At 39.1% G+C, this 22,081-nt stretch overlaps 1 protein-coding gene across 1 annotated transcript in view; it reads left to right on the plus strand.

Annotated features, from left to right (window-relative positions):
- LOC140245483 (dual specificity calcium/calmodulin-dependent 3',5'-cyclic nucleotide phosphodiesterase 1A-like) overlaps nt 1-22,081 on the plus strand; it is a 287,474-nt gene that overhangs the window by 243,919 nt on the left and 21,474 nt on the right. Inside the window, exon 8 of the mRNA XM_072325053.1 lies at nt 14,071-14,187. Coding sequence (XP_072181154.1) covers nt 14,071-14,187 — 117 coding nt within the window. The remainder of the gene's footprint in view (nt 1-14,070; nt 14,188-22,081) is intronic.

Raw genomic sequence — 22,081 nt, forward strand, 5'->3', positions numbered from 1 at the left:
TCTAAGATACGCAGTCTCCCCTACTCCCCCGAGGACTGCCAGATTAGTTTGACACTTTCAATGAACCCATCGATAGTTCTCCCAAATTGGACAGTCAAAGTGGCGGTTGGAGGCCAAGAAAGAAAAAAAAAAAAGGAAAAAGAAAAATACGCGGTAATAGTTAATGTGTTGCTATTTTTTCCAAAGTTGTTTTTGTTGTTGTTGTTGTTTTTGTTGTTGTTGTTGTTGTTGTTGTTGTTGTTGTTGTTTCCCTTCGCAGATTGAACTTGCAGTAGCCTGGAAAAACCTTGAGATTCAGCTGATCAGTTGTCATTGAGGCGATTACAGATCCTTATAGCAATCTTTAACTCCCCCTCCCCCCCCCCTCTACCTCTCAGTCTCTTTCTGTCTTTCTTTCTTTCTATTCCATCTCTATCACATCTATACACATTAAATAAAAGGACAACACCGTGGGACAAAGACCCACGACACCGACACATTAAGCCCCGAGTGTCGAACTCATAGGCTGTATGACTCATGGATGTCGGTCTCCCGGGATGAACCCGTTGTACCATAATGAATGGCCTATCCTATCTCCTTCTCCCTCCCTCTCTCTCTCTCTTTCTCTCTCTCTCTCTCTCTCTCTCTATATATATATATATATATATATATATATATGAAGAGTTTGTTTGCAAAAACCGATAAGTCCATTTTTGAAGATTTTGAAGTACGATCTTTGTCATAAAGTACAAAATAATACCTTTGAAATGATATATTGGTCAGTACATATAAAGGTACATTTTTGAAGTTATGGTCAAAAGAGGCAAAAAATTTCTTATTATTTTCTTTATTTTTCTTGACCTTTAATCGCAAATATCTCCAATTTGCAAATATGGACTTATCGGTTTTTGCGAACAAACTCTTCATATATATATATATATATATATATATATATCTACCTGTCGATATATCCATTTGTATTTTAATCGGTATATCTATCTCTCTACCTGCTTATTTCTATCTCTCCATCTACTTACAACCCCAGCCAATGTTCCTGTAAACTCGTCCAAGAGAATGCCTAAGTGGACTAAACTGTCCTTATCTCAGCATCTCGCCAGCTATTGATGTGTGGTTTGGGTGGACCTCTTAGGGTTTGTTTGTTGGTTGGTTGGTTTGTTTTTTTCGTGTTTTTGTTTCTTTGTTTGTTGTTGTTGTTGTTGTGGGGGGTATTAACTCCTGCATGCGTACAGAGAAGAGCAAGAAATAGAACAAGACACAGAGGGCAAGGGGATTTTATAGCTCGTCACTCCGTCTTAACATTGCTTGAAATGATGAATTACATTAAAAAGAATGGGATTTGTTGAGCATTTTGCTTTCCATACTTTTTCTCTTTAGTCTTGACTAAAATAAGCTACTCGTGTGTCTTTTATGTGTATACAACCGTCAGGGAATGTCATCTATCTTGTTTTGACGGAAGTTATCGAATTTAAAACAAGCAGGACAGTCAACCCAATAACGAATCTGCTCTTTTGGTCAACACCAAGGGTTCTGTATGAACGATTTGTGAAAGGAAACCACGGAAGTGCAATCATGTCTTTCATAAACAGATATTGTCCTTGATGGCCTTCGCGCATGGCGGTACAGTTTTTGAAATTGAAACGACGCCTCACCTAATACTCAACTAAGGCTAGGGCTGATCTATATAGAATTACACTTTATTGACGCAACGTAATATCATCCTGGACCGAGAAAATCCTGTAGGTTTGCCCTGACGTTGTACTGCGATGTCTCTTTTGCAGCACACGACTCGTGGGGGAAAGAAAGTACACCAATAATATAAAAGTGACTTTGGATTGCAACCCCTCCCCCCCCCAAACGATCATCACCCCCTGCTTTATGTGTTCATAAATGTGTAACTTTGTGTAGAACCGGTTTGTGTCGTTTGCGGCGCATCAAAGAACTGTTTGCGAGCCCCTAGACCATCGATAATTCATTGTCAAGAAAGGCAAGTATAGCGCGCCAACGGTACATTCATACCGCACCCCGTGCGTTGTCTGCTTCAAAGGATAGCTCGGTATATCGTCTGGCGGCGTGCTGTTGGCATAGTAACTAGTTATGCTCGTACATTTCAAACCGCCAAAACACCTGTGTCGCGGTAACGCAGCTCAATGGAAGCAGCAAGATCCCCAGGAAATTAGCCTCTCTCGCAGGAAATTGTTGAATCCCGCCACCACATGCCACGATATAAGGTTAATTTAGGCTCGTCAAAAGACGGCGATATAATCACATCATACAAAATGACGTTAGGGTGGCCAGATATTAGACTGGACTAGAAAAAAAAAAACGACAACGGGAGGAAACAAAATGTCGAAGACGCTCAATTGCGTGGCAGGAAATTATTGACAAAATGAGAAAGGAGTCTACCTCACCATAGTCAGATCATTCTTTGGGAAAACCATTAATCCTTTGTATTACAGGAAGACCGTGTGTACGTTTGATATCACCATGATTACCACTCACCGCTTTCTTTTCTGTCAGATTCTCGCTCATTTGAAACATTTTTTTCCCTCTATAACTTTAATTATTTGATGTTGTTTTTTCCCTTTCCGGAAGAATGAGTCAGACCCACTTTTGAGGTCACCATTAATCATTGATGCTATACCCCCGTTCTGCTCCCCTGTAAATGTAACAGCCATTGACATGATTGATTTCCATGTCTGCGCCACATTGTTACATCCCAGTGGTTATCGCTGATAGCTGGAACAAGAGATGGAAAACATCGGCTATTTTTTTCTTTTTTTGAGAGAGAGATCGCTAGTTGAATGTCACCTGTAACTGAACACTCTTTTTGATATTGGGGTCATATTGTTTAAGCGACGATGGCATTATTATGTACTAACTCTATATTTATATGATGATGATGATGATGATGATGATGATATGTGATATTTTATGATTATGATGATAGATATGATATGATATGATATGATATGATATGATATATGATATGATATGATATGATGTGATATGATATATGATGATATGAGTATTTGTCTGTTTATTCATCGAGACAGAACTTTGATTTTCACTGGTGACATATAAACAACGAAAATCATATTACTAAAATAAAATCATATAAACTTACGGTGCACATTGATAACATATAAACAACAAAAATATTACTCAAATACGACCATACAAACTTATATACTATAATTATACACACGTTCATTTCATTCATAAAATTACAACCATCATTATCAAAATCTAAATTCCTACCTCACTGAATCACTAGTTGAATGTCACCTGTAACTGAACACTCTTTGTTAATATTGTGGTCATAATTGTTTAAGCGACGATGGCATTATGTAATTACTCAATATTCATATGATGATGATGACGATGATATGATATGATGTGATATGATATGATATGATATATGATATATGATATGATATGATATGATATGATATGATATGATATGATATGATATGATATGACATGATATATGATATGATATGATATGATATGATATGATATATGATGATATGAGTATTTGTTGTCTGTTCATTCATTGAGACAGAGATTTGATTTTCACTGGTAACATATAAACAACGAAAAAAATATATTACTCATAAGCTTACATACAATATACATAACGTTATACGCTTATACATTATTTATACATAAAAATTTTAAATCAAACTATCATCATACTGTTACCAAATTTCAAAAACATATTATTTAGACCTGTACTTACAGCCCCATTCAGCCATTACTTAATTTACCCTGTTAATAATACTTTACTCATAAATGACCACAATCAAAATATTACCATAATCATATACACATATTATAAACATATATGTGTGTGTTTTCTATCTCTGCAATCAAACATCCTAATTTCCCGACATAAAAAGAATGCAATTCCAGAAAAAGAATACTCTTCAGTAAACACTAACTTCTACTATGACATAACTTCAAAAGCTAATACACTCCTAACATTCCTTACAGAAAATACAGTTATTATTTCATCAACAAAATATATTTCCGAAAAATTAGAATATCAAATGTACATCAACTAATTACAACTATTTTCATTATTAACATAAGTAAAACATATATAAGAAATATGTTGTATCTCCATCATGTCCATTCTCACAAAAACACTAATGCACTGATAACATAAAAAAAAGATCACTCAAATACAACCATACAAACTTATATACTGTAATTATACACACGTGCATTTCATTCATAAAATTACAACCATCATTATCAAAAGCTAAATTTTTACTTCACTCAAATAAAAAATTCAGTTATACAAACAAAAACAAAAACAGCAACAGTGGTTACTTTATACAGTGATGTATGTTCTCTCTTAGTTTGGTCATTACATAGGTGTATACCTATAATGTTTAGTACATTATTATAGATAGATAGATAGAAAGAAAGAAAAAAATAGATAGATAGATAGACAGACAAATGGATAGACAGATGTAGTAGGCCTCTTGATTGTATTGATATTGAAGATACTTACCTATCTTAACATTATATTTCCTGCTGGAAAATTTATTCTTTTCGGCTTGCAAAATCATGGTCATGGTAAGGGGTAAATACGTTGAAACAATCAACATATGGCAATCATTACTGTGAGGTTTCAATTTGCAGTCAAATAAATAAAGAAAAAAAAACAGCCAATGTAGTTGCCATTTTCTTTTTCTGCAACAGCTTGTGGGGGAAGCAGTCGGCAGCCGTGCAGTGTACCATATGTCTTGCTCCGGCGACAAACACGTGTATTGTCTTTCCACAGAGATAGACAAACTTATCTTTCTCTCCACTGGGGGTGAATACAAAACGGAGATAGATAGCGAGGGGAAAAACAGAAACACGAATTGAGAAATAACAAATGAAATGAAGAGAGCGCAGACTTGTCCCGATTTGCATAAAATTGATAGTATCCCGATGGCTTCTATGTCGGTAATGTACCACGGCTCGATAGTGCGAGTGAAAACAAATCCGTCGCACTGTGGCGCGCGCGTCTCTAAAGCCGTCTGCCGATCGATAGTACCGAAGCCAGTCGATACGCAGCACCACGAGCGTAGTTGTCTTCACGATGGTCTAATGATGCTTGAGAAGGGACCCATGGGAGCTGCACAAGCTTTGCTCATCTTCTAGAGATTTAACCCATCGAGTCCTCGCGGGACCTTTCCGCAAAAAATTAGCATCATGTAATCATTGGATTAGCAACTTTGAATTTCATGCACATATCGTACACTGCAGAGATATTGGATGGACTTGGTTAGATTCATTACCTCTGCAGAAATTCGGAGGGAAAGTTTTCAAAAATTGTCATTTTGAGAATTAAACAGGCACTTTGGTCTTCCAAAATGTTTTGCCAATTTTTAAGAGCAAGTTACAATTTTGAAGGTACGACGCTCTTGATAATTCCGCTTTTCATATTGATGTAGAAAACAAAAATAAATAAATTGAATTCTTTTGATTTATTCTTCATATCCTTGTCCGCGCGTGACGTCACGAACTTCAGTAGTCTTCTCATCCACCAATGGTGGCACTGAAACTGTAAAAATTCATGACTTTTGAACGGATTGACCGATTTTCCTCAAGCTTTAGTGATGTGTTCTACAAGGCATAATAATGTGTGTACGCACACAGATGTATATATATATATATATATATAATTATTATTATTATTGTTATTATTATCATTATTATTATATATGCAAAAAATTGCGTGCTTGTGAAAACACATTGTAAGAGAACACATCAAATACCCATTATTCTATCTGACAAGAATGCTAAATTGAATGGTGCACTTAAAGGGATCGTATAGTTTTGGTTGAGTCCTATCGTCAGGTTTCTAACATTTTTTGGTAAGATAATAAGATACCTCTTATGGAATAGGAAAGAGCATGTAATTCCAAGCTGAATCCAACGTTTAGTTGATGAAAATTGGTTTTGAAATGGCTGAAATATCCAAAATAAAGCAATCCTAATAAAAGGTGGGACCCACCTTTTTTAACAATTGCTTTGTATCACTTTGCTGTTGGATGTTTCAGCCATTCCAAAAACCGATTTTCATCTGGTAAACTTTGAATTCCTCTTAAAGTGATATGCTCTCTATAATTTCATAAGTGTTTTCTTGGTATCTCGCAAAAAAAAAAAACAAAAACAAAAACTAAAAGCCCAATCCTCATCTCCATTAATCCAATACTATACTATCCCTTTAAACTCTTCGAAAACATCCCTCATTCACATCAAGTTTACAAAATAATTCTCTTGTATTACAGTCTATACACTCTAATTGTCTTTCTCATGTTGCTTCTATCTCCCTTTTTACTTTATATCTATTCCTCTTTTTTCGCGTCATTCCTATTGATCGTCAATGCTAGTAACACGATGTGAATACTTACCGATCGTTAAAGGAAATATTTTAGCCTTCAATCGATGATAAACTAATAATATCTTGTCTCCAACAGCAATGCTGATATTGATTTTTGTTTTTCGTTTGGTGTGGATTTAAGGGATAATATCGAAATCTTCATGGAACATGTACATAGCAATTCAAAAAAGTATCCCTGCTCTCTTGTAATCTGACAAGGATTTCGAAGTAGCACCTATAGGAAATATAAATCGACATTAAAGTTTGACGCCAGGGTCCAAAAGACTTTTAGGACCCTGCATGCTGGGAATCGATCATCTAAGTTTGCCGGGAGTGAGGTACCCTGTGATGTTTGTTTTTGTATACTTTAATCGCTTCCAGGGCCGTGAATTCTTAACGCGATGCCAGGTCCAATGAACTCGTTCTCTATCACGTCCAAATCAGAATGCGTATACATCATTTCTTCCTTTTCGTCACCTATTTGCTTGTTAATGTCAACCGTCGTAAACAATTTGGCAACCGTTAGTGCGAACTGTGCTAGACAACGCGACCTTTGAACTATATACCAAAGAGAAGAAAATGACTTGCTTCTTTTATAATCGTACAAAAAAAATGTTGCACTCTAGGACGCGTCCTAATTTCATGTTGTCTTTTCCATGAGGATTGTTCGTATCCAGAAAACATTATATTTTTCTCGATGGGTCTTGGATTTGCTTTGGTCACTGACAGTATAGGTGAAATTTCATGATGATCTCTTTCCAGGATTTTTGGTGGTGATGGTAGTGGTGATGGTGATGGTGATGGTGATGGTGATGGTGATGGTGATGGTGATGGTGATGGTGGTGGTGGTGGTGGTGGTGGTGATGGTGAGGGTTAGGGTGATGATGATGGTGATGGTGATGGTGATGGTGATGGTGATGGTGATGGTGATAGTGATGGTGCTGGTGATGGTGGTGGTGGTGGTGATGGTGATGGTGATGGTGATGGTGATGGTGATGGTGATGGTGATGGTGATGGTGATGGTGGTGGTGATGGTGGTGGTGGTGGTGGTGGTGGTGGTGATGGTGATGGTGATGGTGAGGGTTAGGGTGATGGTGATGGTGATGGTGATGGTGACGGTGACGGTGACGGTGATGATGCTGTATGTGTGTGTGTGTGTGTGTGTGTGTGTGTGTGTGTGTGTGCTTGGAAGACAGAGAGAAGAGAAGAAGAAGGGGAGTGAGGAAGAATAAGTAAAGTATGGAAGAAAACTGCAATGAAGGGGAAATGAAATCGTAAACTGAATGAAATGAAAATCGAAACAACAATGCAGCTTTAGACTTGAATCAAGAAAAAAAGTGAACTCATTAATCTACACATTTTGTGCCATACAGTGTGCATAATGTATAGATAACTCGAACTAACGACATCTTTAATCATATCCAGCTCCAAACCAGACCTCACTCGCTTTAACCAACCATTTTCTTTGATAAACCATAAGTCAATAAGTAACGTCACTACAGCCGACAATATTATTGGTCGCTCTGTCCTTCGTCGCGTGGGGGTCAATAGCGGAATATACAATGAACGATATTTCCTCCCCACCGCACTCCCCACCCTCACCCCTCCCCCTAAAAACAAAACAAAACAAAACAAAACACGGCGATAGCTTACATGCCCATTGCGTAACTCCAAAGATCAATATTTAGGCGCCTTTTCCTGATAAAAGATGCTCAACCGCATTATGAGCTCAATCCGTGAACTTGTGATTTATTTTGATTCCTCTTTACACGGCGCCAACGTGCAATAGAACGTAAAACAAAAGGTCAAATCTGCTCATGTCTATTTCTATGGCTCATACCAACCATTGCATCACTGCACCTTCAAAACTGTAATCAAAATACTCTGAATAGACCGGTATTGTAATGTATTCAGATTCTATTCATGGTTTTGTTCACAAAAGTTTCCCTAAACAACCACAAAGCTAAAATGCACCAAAAAATACTTTGAAACAAAAACAACAGTATGTGTGGCGAATGTATGAAAGGATGTAAAAAAGAGATCGAAAGCTATGATCTTCGATCCAGCAGTGCAGTAAGAACATAAATAAGGGCATACCTTTATTTTCTTCAGTCCTGCCGAAACGTCTGATTCTGGCGAAAATGTCACACTAAGACAATGGCTTGAATGTAGTACCGTGCTTTCAAGCAGTCTTTAAAATGTGCTATAGCTACAGAATTTATTGATTTCTTGTTTGAGACTTTCAAGTGAGATATGCAAATGAGGGATAGCACCTTTACAGCTGTCATGCAGAGGACCCTCATTTACATGTTATTATGGAGGGCACCTTTGGTGGCGGAGACCATTGTGACGTAAATGACGAATGGTCAAGTGAAAGTCGCGCGGCATTTGATGCATGTCATGAATATTCATGAAAGCGGCTCTGGGGAATGTAAGTGCGAAGGGGCGTAAGGTACTTTGGTCGTTTTTCCAGCTGATAATGTCAATTTGATCGTGTCTATGTATTTTTCAACGTTGCCGGAAGGGAAATTCTATCCTGATTTAATGTAGCTTTGTATGAACAAGGAAAAATCAGAAGAGTAAATTGATAGAAATTTGGGAAAATATCGGACACATGAAAAATTAAGAATATTGTAAATGTTAACCAGAGTACGACAAATTGGCAAATCTCCGTTATGCAGTTGTGGAGCATCCGTATTTTTTTTTTCATTTTTCGATTAATCTTCATTTTTCTCAAATATTTTAGTAAAGAAAGAACGTATCACCTGAAAAGGACAAGGAAGCACACATGACTCTCACAAAATACGAAGAACAGATCGGAAAAAAACATTTCTCGGGAGAAAAAAAAACACACACACAATTGAATTGGTGAATTTCTGTGTTCAATCCAAGTGGAGAGATGATAAACGCCTACATCACATCACTTACCAGTTTGTCTTACACTCTAAACTTTAACAGTTCATAATTTTTGTAATGTATTTTACGACTTATTGGTTTTCATACAAAGCAACTGATATCAGGAGAGAATTTTCCTCTAACGTGAAATTGTACTCTGGGTTCGAATAGATTGTAGTGCACTACGTAAGATCACACAAAATGGAGGATGGTGCTTCTTTCATGACAATAAAGTGTAAATCATTTATGAAGTACGGAGTACCTATTGTCAGCATTTTCATTGTCAATAAACGGCGCCACTTCTCAAAATTTAGACGTTGCTTATATTATAATTTTAATAGGTTTTATAGTAACTGTCAAAACAGCCAGAATGCCGTTTTACCAATGTGTTCAAGTTTATGGATATATGTTATTTCCTTGGAACTGTATGACAACGAGTTATTCAGTCAAGCTGTTGCTTTCAGATAAATGTCAATACTCGGAATTCAGATGTTATGAATTCTTGCTACGTTTACCATGCCATAGACAGTCCGTCATAATGTCACAAACAACCTTGTAGTTGGAAAGGAGTGCACACAATTTATGTATGTAAGTAAATGGGTCTTTCGGCGCGTGAAAAAGGGGGTAAGAATATCAACATCAGGTAGCTTGATCAGGTCTGGCGTGCGCCCACGCAGCTAGGATAGGGTAGTGTGCTGAGAAGACGCAGTAGACGTTAGGATCAAGTATGGCGTGCTGGGGGTATTACGACCGCCGCTGTCTGTAGAGATACCACAGCCTCTCATGTATCATGCGGTGTCAGCCCTGCAAGCATCGCTTGCTAAATGAGCCGCCGCGACCTACGGCACCGGATGGCTACAAACGCCACGACAGGTACTTCATCACTCGTACCAGGTCGCGCCGCTATATACCTCGGTAGGGCGAATTTGTGAGCCGCTGCGACACAAATGGCTTTCCGTAGATAAATGTAATATTCAACGCTCCATCTTCTATTGCACCTGGTGCGTTGAGCGCATCTTCGGCCGGAGAGGAATGGTAGTCTTTAATTACAGACTTCTTTCCCCGTTTCCCACTTTAACGGCGATTTGCACTCTGTCAATATTTCCGTATCCAACGTAAGCTAACATTACGATTGCGCTTAATCTGAAATGAGCCTGTTTGAGTTTTGCTTGCAAATGTTATACTGCATGCAAATCAAGAGATACAATAGTTTTGTGTAAAGCAAAGAGTAGCTGCAATAAACTGACTGGATTTAGAATTCGACATTTTGGAGCTACGTTTGAATTCTCCGTATGGTATCACACATAATCTTTCACAACATAGCGTGGGCTTTGTACAATAGTACAAAGTAGTTGCAGGTAGTTAGGGACCGTGGCAAAAAGTCCAATTTACTGAGGATGCCAAAATTTATACGTGTGCTTTTACCATAACGACAAAAGTATCTTGGATATTTTGGATATTTTAGATATTTTGGATATTTGATAGCAGAAATCTTGGTTTTCCTGCATTAGCGATCGCTATGTCTGGCAAGCCTCAAGAGAGTTTTCTTCTTGTCAGGAATTACATTTGTCATAAGAGGAAAATAAATTCAAAAAAAAAAAAGTAATACCGTGCTGTGGTAAACCAGTACCAAATCCACAGAGCATGCTTAGCCCCAAGCTACGAACAGAAGACAAGAGTGAAAACAGGTCTGCGGCAGTACGCTGCTGTCCAAGCTCGCAATGGCCGAGTGGACTTGGCGAAATTTCGGCCGCTTGACAGCGATAATAAATGCATGAGCCAACATTATCCCACCACGCCTCGCGCGAGCAAGACTTCATAATTCTTGCATAGACCACGTTCTGAATATTTTACGGGCTATTACAGAACAGATATAGAGACGGGTCATCTAAGCAAGCTATGACATGTTTAAGGTGGGAACTCCCAGGTCACAGGTAGTTGTGTACCTTTAAGGAAGCATTAAAGGCAAATTTTGCACCAAGTTCAAGTTAACTTTAGTACATAAGAGTAATATTTTACGAAAACAATGGTAAATGTTTTATCAGATTCGGACATAAAAGTGGAGAATTTGTACACAAAATATCAATAAAATCTTGCTGTTTTTCGTCGATGATTTGGCAACTCTCTACCATTACATTCCTTTCATTTTGCTGTAGATTTTATAGAAGCCTATTTGAACATAGTATAGATATGCACTTTAATATATAAGTATGTAATATACATGTATGTAAATAACTTCATAAAGGTGAACGCATCACGAACATAAACCTGTATGCTATTCAAAAGTATTATGGACAGAGACAGATTGAAAAACAGTGTGAAATCTATTAGTTTATGAGTATTGCGTGTGTGTGAGAAGAGGTACAATTTAATTCAATTCAATTCAATTCAAAGTTTATTTCATTTTTCGACAAAACATATGTTTCACTTCATTTAATAACAGAGAATAACTTAAGTAGAACATAGTGAAATGAAAAGACAATAACAATTGAGGACCTATAGTAATCATACATTGTACAGTAAAAAAGAAACAGAAGTGATCAAAGTGAGGTACATGTATACCGATGCTTTAAGTGCGAAAAATGGAGGGACCCACTAAAAAGAAATTAGATAAGGCAAAGTGCATGCTTGTATAGGGTATAGTGCAAATAAAAACAGAACCCTGTAAAATAACCCACTGTCCCCTAGCAGACAAATTCACAATTACAACAATAAATATTTTACAACAGCATGATATGCTTGTGCTCCTGTTGGCATAGTGACCTCTTTATGTATAGGCGAAGAAGATTATAATACTATGTCCATTGAAGAACATAACAAAGCGAAATTTATAGATAAGAAGATTCATGCTGTACAATCATATCAAAACGTATAAGGAGAATACAGTTCACACGACACGAGCAAAGCTAACCTTTTTCGAACCAGACATGGCGCGGTATAACGTTCCCTTTTACCCATCGTTTCATGTCGTACTAAAGATCTCGAGAAGACGTTGATCTTTGTGTTTTCAGAAAGATAATAATGACTCGTCTAGACAGCGCAGTAGAACCATCGATCAGCTATGAGATGGATCCGACTTGTTATCCAGACCTTTCGAGAAGCTTCCGTGAGAAATCGTATACTAGATGATCTTAAACAAATATAGGAAAAATAAGATGACTAGATCCTACACTGAGGAACCAGCTAATAGGATAAATTATGTTTAAAGTACATCCCTCTTCATATTCAATTCGACATTGATAAACAAAATCAAATTAAAATGTGACGGGAGTTTCATCTAAAAATCGGACCTAAAACAAAAACTATACCACATTTTTGTATGAAAATACTGACATTGGTGGCGATTAAATATGCAAATTAGATGAGCCGATGACGTCATTGATTCTCAGCTCTCCCATTAATCTGGATATGGGCACAAACCCTGATTATTTTCATGACATGGAAAGAATTTATAGTTGTATAGTTTATATCCAGTAAATGTCGATTTTCAATAACCCAGCAATGATGGGGGAAGAGGTTGTAGTTGCGTGATCTTTATTACTTATATATATATATATATATATATATATATATATATGCATTTCGTTTTGGGTCTGGACAAACAAAACTCTTATTTGTGTCGGATGGTTAAGAAACTTCGACCTTTCCTATTTGTTTTACTCTTTGTAGACATACAAGTTGAATTGAGCAAGAAGTGTATTTTAACTTTAATTTTGATCAGATCTACAACAAAAATACTCATGTCAACATTTGGAATGTTGTAAAAGAGGTGGGGGCTGCTGGGGGCCGCTGGCGCGACTGGGGGGGGGGGAGTTCTGACATCTTGGAACCACTGGTAAAGGTTAGACGCAAATGAAGTGTGACGCTGGTTTGACGTCGCGTATAAAGCATTGGTCAGCAACCTGACTGCCCAGCAACACCTTGTTGCGTGCGAGTGCGGGCCTGGTAGATATGAGAAGCTAAACCCAGCAATAAAGGTTTCCATCAACATCAATTCTTAAAAGATACCTGTGAATTGTTTAAAAGGTTTGCTTCGATTACCACCTGGGTCCTAACATCTTCACTAATAGGTCCTTTCATGATTCTCCTGTCTTCTTTTTTTTCCAACCTGAAATGCAGATGTGACGATAACACACGCCATTCTGCTTTCTACTTATTGGCCCGAATTCACGAAGGTGGTACAAATGAAACCATGGTTTAAACCATGGACATAAACTAAGGAGCGCCAAGTGTCGCATGGAATATTTCGTTACGAAATCAGTCATTTCGTCGATGAAATGATTATTTTGTAACGAAATGACAACATTTTGTCACTAAATGAACATTTCGTCCACGAAATGATAATTTCGTTAACGAAACGATCATTTTGTCGACGAAATGACCAATTTCGTAAAGAAATATTCCGTGCGACACTTGGCGCTCCATGTTTTTTGTCCATGGTTTAAACCATGGTTTCATTTGTACCACCTTCGTGAATTCGGGCCATTGTATGCTAGTTCAAGAATCAATACTGAGCCAGGTTGCATAAAGTTGACTGAAATCTGACTTATGTTCGATTTACTGACATATGTTTGATTGTATATTCAATGATTGCTTATTTGTATGCAACACGGCCGTGGCCATTTGTAGTCGAGTAACATTTCAGTTTTATGTTTCTATCTCTTTGATTTGTGAAACTATTTGCACATAATCTGGGTAGTGTATGAATTTTTAAATGGTCTTGTTACTGATCTTACAATTTACCATCTCTCTCTCTCTCTTTCTCTCTCTCTCTCTCTCTCTCTCTCCAACAGCATATTGATGATTGGTCATTCGACATCTTCTCCTTGGATACTGAGAGTGACGGCCACGCCCTAAAATGCCTAGCAACCGAGGTGTTATCGCGGTACGACCTCCCCACCAAATTCAAGGTAAGTGCTATTACATCAACGTGCAGGCAAAATTGCTTCATGACGAGAGCAGAATTCAACGACTTCTTCTAACATGTTGAGGCATCACTTTCATAGTTATTCTATGGGGCGTATCCAGAAATTCCGTAAAGGGGAGGCGCCTTTACAAAATTAAAGGGGGCGCACGCCTACCCCCCCCCCCCCCCCCCCACACACACACATATTTTTTTTTCTTTTTATTTCGGTTGTTTTAACAAAAAATAAAAATAAAGAGGGGGCGCGAGCCCATTGCGCCCCCTCTGGATCCGCCACTGATTCTTATGGAGGAAAAAGTCACTGTCAAAACAGTGGTGTTACGATTTGAAGGAATAAACTTAGCTCGGACATGTTTTTTTTTTTTTATTGTAACGCTTGGAAGCTTCTGCAGTCTGTATTACTTGTTTGCGGCTGTGTCTTCTTCCATCTCAGTGGCAGTGGCACAAAAGTATGAGAAAAAGTGAAAAGATTACTCATATTGCTTCACATTCATGAAAGATTCCTTGTCGAATGTTCTTCTTTTTAAGTTCTTTTTCGCATAACGGAGGTTTGGTTCATTCAGGAGTAGCTATGATAACTTTGCAATGAATCCCACCTGGAAGGGGGAAAAGAAGGTATCAGGTATACAATGCTTGGTTCACCGCCCGGTAGTCAGTCCAAAGGCATCCACGAAAGTAGATACAAATCGTTGAATTGATTCACCGAGACCGAGATCTATGTTTCGGGCGCGGTGTGGCTTAAAAGGCATCTGTGTTGATCAACCCGGTTTTAGGAGAGACTTCCGGATTAAGGAGGTTGACTATAGGTATTCCTGAAGACACACAGAACGCTCAAAACATGATAAAGAACTGTTACATTGACTTGCTGCAGGTGGAACACCTGCAATGTTATTTCTGGAAGGTTCTCATAAAGCTTGCTTCGATCTGGCTTCTTTAGTAATCCAAGATGGTTCGTAGTGAAGAAAAAGATAAACTAGAAAAGCAATGAATGAATGCCATTTTTTTTTGGTACGAGGAATTGTAGGTTAAGTGTTATGAATTAAGGTTAGGCTTGCCATTGGCGCGTTAGTTTCATCAAGGAGGTACTAGGCGCCTAGTACCTCCTTTCATGCTCTTTCTGACGTTTTGACCCCCAAAGACTGCATAACTTCCTTACAAGCATTGAATAACCAACGCCATAATTCAATAGAAAACTTAAAAAGCCGAAAATGAAATACGTTGCTTTTTAGAAAAGCCCGCTATTCATCAGACATATAAAGACTCTGAGTTTTATTGCTCCCTATTTTTGTATTTCGATACAAGGCAAAAGCGATGTTGAACTATTGTTGAAGGATGGTTTTTTTTTTCTTCTTAATTTTTTCCCTAATTTGGACATCGGACAGCTCGGTAGAAATAGGACGACGAAAGGGATGTGGCTACTCGATTGGTCATCACGCAGTTGGTCATCTGCGGCTTTGGGTTTGGCAGCCCGGTATTGGATTTGCTCACGACAATGTACTTTGCCCATGTGTACAAATATTGATAAAATTACCGCCCTCCTTCGCTGGTCCGCCGAACAAATCCGTCTGTACGTCTCCTTTAATATGTGCGCACTGACATCGACTTCATCACACGCCTCTACGATGGCGGGCCCCTAATTGTGGATATGTCTAAGAGTCGTGGAAAGATTGGGAGGGGGTGCACGAGGTACGTTGAAGATATACGAGCTTCTCAAACTCGAATGGCGTCAACAATTTTGGTAGGAAGGAAATAACAAGCCGGTCTGTTTACCCCTTCCATTATTTATACCCCGCTTCTGTCACTGCGTAAATGCGGAAGCGTCAATTTATTCCAAAGAGTCTAACATTTATGTGACAAGCTCGCAAGAGGGCGTAGCAATTATCATTGTTGAAACTTCGCTCTTAATCTGTGCCACTTTTTGTATTCTTTTCACGGTCGTCTGCTTTAAGTGCTATCTTACTCTCTTCCTTCCCAAATCTCGAGTGAACGCTTTTCTAAAGAGAGACTGAGATTTATTTTTCTTCCCGTTTATCTGCAACTTGTTTGTCAATGGCGTCATGCACTCCTTATCTGTTGGATACGCCAACTGCCATCTCACTTGTAGAATTAGAGTATTGTAAAATTCACGAATTTATAATACTATGACCTTCGTGATTATTATACCCAAACATTGCGGAGCTTCCAAATTTTATGACATTTGAAAGAGTTTAATTGCTGACAATCCATTCGCGGTCATTGTTTATTCTAATTAATCAAATCTATTTGCTTTTATTTTATTCTCCTACCATGTTATTTACATCAGGAACTTTCCGTAATCACGTAGTTTCCTTCTACTGTTCCCCCATCACTCTGGCACCTGTCTTGCTCCAATCCCACATCACTCACACCAGCCCCTCCAAATTACAGAGCATCTCATCTCGAGATGTGATACCACATCCACAAGCCTTACATCAACCCCCCCCCCCCCCCCCCCATCCAGACCTCCTTTCCGATTCCCGCTCATTCGGCCATGCCCTTTTGAGCGCTCAAGTTGTCAATCCCATCTTCAGTAACAGACGGCTGATCAAATATGGCCCGCAAACCGTCCAAATATGAGATGTCGTAAAATATAGACCCCACTCTCTATCTCTTCTTTCTTATTCCGTCATCCAGCGATCCCCACGGCAAAAAGCCCATATGAGAGATCCGGGGACATGTTGAGATCTTGACCGGGCATGGTCTGTTTGTGGGAGAAACATGAGAGTGGTCTTGTTTATGCAGTGCCTTTCAGATCGATGCCAGATGTAGATGACAGCTTTTTGTATCACGAATCGATCGGTAATTAGGTTTGAAAGCATTACCCTCGTGACTACACAAAGCCTGCCGCGAGTCTGACAGACATCGCATCTTGTTGTCGAGCGAGTATCGCTTGAAGTTCGGCCCGTTCGATCGATTCATTTCCTGTTGATTTCTCCTTTGCTCGTTCATTGATACACCCGTCTTACGCTTAGCAGAAATTTGTTATGTCAACAATGGTTTGTGACGTGATTTTAAGTCCAAGTTCCGATTCGTGCTATTTGCCACAGTTTCAGTCGAGCAGGTCTCGAAAGTCAGAGTGAGAGAAGATTATTACAACTGGAGCGTAGAGCAGCGCCATTCATCATTTTTTATTTTGTAAAACGACTCAGATTCTTGAAAAGGCCAAAGTGTTTTTTGCATATCACAGCAGGACTGGAAAAGCACGATTAGACTATGGATTCCCTCTCTAATTGTACAGTGGAATATGTACAGTCGTGAGGCGTGCAGATTGCGCCATAGTTGCATGAATTGTCGTATTCTTCCCTGGTGCTGTTATGACAGTCTGTTTCATTGTTAAATCATGGTTGTGGTTTTCGTTACGAAAAGTAGCGCAGTCTTGCAATTTTTCTTTTCGTTTTTAACGAGGGGAGATCTAATGTGATTAGGTATTAATCATAACGGCACAAAAGTCCGTGATTAAGCTGATTCGATGAGAACCAAACCTTTTCTTTCCGTCACGAATGATCTTCGCTAGAAAGGGCAGAGAAAGATCTGGAGGATTTGCAACCGGAGGAGGGGGAGGGGTAGGGTTCAAGGGATTGCTCAATAAGCCATCGCTAGAAGAGGTCTATGAAAGGGGACTAGCTGGTGTTTGCTTCCTTCCTTTGAATTTCTCCCACCCCTCCCGCCGCCATCATCGCCACCACCTATGGTCTACTAGTATTTGCCAACTCTGTCTTGTTAGTTAACTGACTTTCCTCTCAAACAGTTTTTTTCTTCCTTTCTCCTTGCTCTCTCACTGAATGTAAGCGAATCCAAATCCAATAGACACAAATTTTCCCTCGACCCACACCGAGAGATCGAGTGGAAGATCGTCGGCTTTGATTTGATATTTCCCCCCAACAGTCCACCAGGTGCGATAGCGACTACTTGGCCGTTAAGTACCGGCTCGGATTTCATCATCTCCCGGCTGGAATCTTGCCAGGCCCGCAACTCTACACGTGGTTTCCATCCTCGTGTTTGTCCTACTTCTAAAGATTTGAGCCGTCTGGGGTTTGAATTCTGAGGCCGGGATCCGTCGCTACGTCTTCAGCGGACTACTTGGGGTCCGTTTCATGAAAGCCTTAGGAGAGACTTTTCGGTCATAAGGCACACTTATGAGAGACATCATGAAATGGATTTCAAAATCTCTCATAGCTACGAGCGACTTTGAAAATTCTGAGATTTATGTAAGGGCTTTTATGTGATGACTTCATGAAACGGACCCTTTGTCTCATAGGTGTCAACCTCTTTACGCTGCTGACACACGACTTCTTCTTCTTCTTCTTCTGATTAAGTCTGCCTCCTTCAATAGACTGAAGATTCTTGCAGACTGGTGCTATTTACATTGTAATACAATTTATTTACAGATATTTACAAGCACATAGAAAATTTGACGAAAAAACAAAAACTAGCCACTGTGATCAACCGTTAGACGGTTTCGAAATGATCCCACAGATGGCGCTGAAACAATTTCTGGCGACAGGGAATTCCAGTTCCTTACAGTTCTTGGGAAGAACGAATGGCGATGCAATTCAGTTCTCGAATATGGTACCTGATAGGAGTGTGGTTGCGAGGCTCTCGTTAACTGAGTAGCCTGTTTGATAATATAGTCCTGTGCTGAAAGAGGAGTGAGATTATTGTGTATTTTGTACATCATAATTAGCCTGTCATTTTCTCTGCGCTGTTTCTTCACAGTGAACAGTTTGCGTGGTACCATAGAACCAATTTTGTGGTGTGCTATGAGTCTGCTGGTTAAAAAGTATAGGTCCACAGTCAAAGAGGTCATGAATTCTTTTTTTTTTTTCGACCAGGTATTTTGCAAGCATTGTAGTCGCCATGTTGCAAGATTCTGACAAAATGATAGCGAAGCCTTGACATAAGGCTATGCAGCTTCAGATCGTTTGCTATCTACTTTAGATCAAGAAACATTTACGACATTTCTGTACTAGACTGTATTTGCGATGATTCTTTATAGTTAGGCTGATGATTTTGCTTTGAAAAAAAAGAGTCTGACAAACAATACTAGAATAGCGTGGTTTTTTTTCTTCTTATTTGAATACATTTCCCGTTATTCGTCTATTACCTACTAAAGTAGCTTTTGTGTGTATTATACGTGTATGATATCAGGGAAGTGTTAGAGAAGGACAAGAAACAAGAGTCCCTCCTTTGTACCTATGCTCCGTGCCGCCGAGATGTTACGCGCTCTATCGCAGGTGTTGATAAATTGATGTGACAAAAGATAAAATTTCTGTTTAAGTATTCATCATTCCTCTGTCACAACAAACCGAGCGAGCAGTAGTTCGCTGTGACTTTCAACATTATCCGCAGCAATTGTTTTGTGTGTATTGAACAGGACACGCGAACAGAAATCGTTAAAAAAAAAAAAAAAAAAAAAAAAAATATATATATATATATATATATATATATATATGGGTTTTTTTTAAATGCGAAATTCTATTAAGCACACAGACACACGCATTTGCCAATCACATTCACATCATCAGGTAGGCCTACTTAACCTGGCGAACAAAATGTATGCACAAATGTGCGCATGTAATGTTGGTTATTTTCTTTTTAAATAACATACTAATACTCCTTCTTTCTGTCCTGGGGGTAAAGATAACAGGAGGATTTGAAAGAATAAAACTGAAAGGATTTATCAAGTAACATATTATCAGAAAGTTCCGTACATGATTTCAACAATTCCTCTGATATACAGCTTAAAATTTTTAACGTCAAGAACCTCTTCTTTGATCTCCATGTTAAAAAAAAAAAAAAAAAAATCTATGAAAGAGCGGCTTGGAGCATGGAACATTAAAGCCATTGGAATGATAAACATTCAGTTATTTTCATTCTGTCGAACCTACGCATAGATTTGCACAAATTGCAAAGAGATTCCACTTCTTCTCTAACACCTCCCTGATGAAATTCAATTCAAGTAGTATCATATTTCCCATAACACAATTATGTTCTTGAGACACATTCAAAGAAAACAAAACATACAATGTATTACAACAATATATAATAAAATGTGCATAAACTTATGGAAATAATTGTTCAAAATAATTACATTATTAGAAAAGAGAAACCCATGTAAAAGACAAGTCTGTAGAAATGTGGGTCACTCACTACATCGAACTTACAATGACGAGAATCTAGTCTCCGGTAATATTGTATCTGCCATGCCGTGTTACTCGGCCCTGGTGTGATACAGTCACTGCACGTGTTTTCTCTTCAGACATTAAACTGGGCTTTGTGGACTAGTCAGGCTCTGCGAATATAAAGTAACGGATAACCGTAATTTTGCTCCATACACTGCTGGCCACTGGATTCGATTTACGTCAATCGTACGACAAATGGCACAAATTAAATGCTTCCTCCACTTTGAGGCAATGAATCTAAAGTCCGCCGCGGCGCAGGGACAGAGTAGGGAACTTTCGTTACCCGACGGGAAGACGGAGAGGACGCGGAAGTAATCAGTTGTGACGGTCCCCGCACTTGGACTCCCGTCCCCATTTCTAAGCAGTTCCATTTTTCTGTGAGGACGGAGCGGGAGCGACAAGATCGCTGATTGGCTGGCTGCTCAATCGTGCCCAACATCGGGACCGGACGCTATTTTGGCCGAAACACGTTCTCGTTTTCCCTAGGACGGGAGGTTTTTCGGATTTGGGCATGCGCAGAAGCAAATTTTGCACACGGTACGCTCAACTAGTGGTCGCGTCGTGCTTGCGAAAGCTCGATAGTACCTTGAATATGAAGGGCGTTCAAGTAATATTTCTTGATCGCTACTCCTATTCGTACCTATACAAAGTACCAGAGTCAGGTTGGCGTTCTGGAGCCGTTTGGCGTTCTGGAGCCGTTGTCAGCTAGGCATAGCGAGGAACTTGATGATAATAGGAAAGATACGTCTTTCTATATAGCCCCACACGCCCTAGTGAGACCCTCACCTACAGCCTACAGGCTGGCTGCCATTTACTGCACTCACATGCAAATTATAAAAACAAATAAACAAACAAACAAATTCACCCACATAAGCAGGGGTGATTTTCATTATTCCGAAGGTTTGTTAATCCGAAAATGGGAAAAAAAGACTCGTTATTCCGAAGGTTCGTTAATCAGAAAATGAAAAGAAGGTTCGTAGTATCGAGCCTTCGGAATTACGAACCTTATTTCCATTTCGGACTAACGAACCTTCGGTATAGAGAACATTTTTTTTTTTCGGATTAACGAACCTTCGGTATAGCGAACCATGTGGTCCTCCGGAATAACAAAACTTCGGAATAATGAACCTTTTTTCATTTTCGGATAAACGAACCTTCGGGATAACGGCCTGTAGCCGGCAAAACAAGGCCACGAGTGCGCCTTTAACTCAAACACATACACACGAATACACGGACACAATCACATACACAAATACACACACACCTTCACACACGCAAATACACACCACATAGACGTAGACACTTACATAATATATCCCATGGGACAAATCATAAGTACTCTCCTGCGCTCTGGATTTATACGAAAGCAGCACGTGCGATGTACGTTACCCTTTACGAAGGAGTGCTAGGTATGACAACGGTTACATGGAACGTGCTTGGCATGTACTCCGACGCCATCTCTCGCGCCAAGGTAGAAAATGAATGACGTGAACAAGTGACGCGAGCGCATATTATGAAAGTGGCTGTTAGTTTGCTATACTTTCCTCATATAATAGTATTCTACCAATCAGATTAGAAATGACGCAAGCTTTGGTATGCCACGTACATCCTAACAGAGCAACGCTAAATGTTGTGACGTTTGACTGGCTTGAGTCATGTCGCCTGTTATAAATTCGAAGT

The sequence above is a fragment of the Diadema setosum genome, chromosome 22 (assembly GCF_964275005.1).
Source record: "Diadema setosum chromosome 22, eeDiaSeto1, whole genome shotgun sequence".
Taxonomy (NCBI): Eukaryota; Metazoa; Echinodermata; class Echinoidea; order Diadematoida; family Diadematidae; genus Diadema; species Diadema setosum.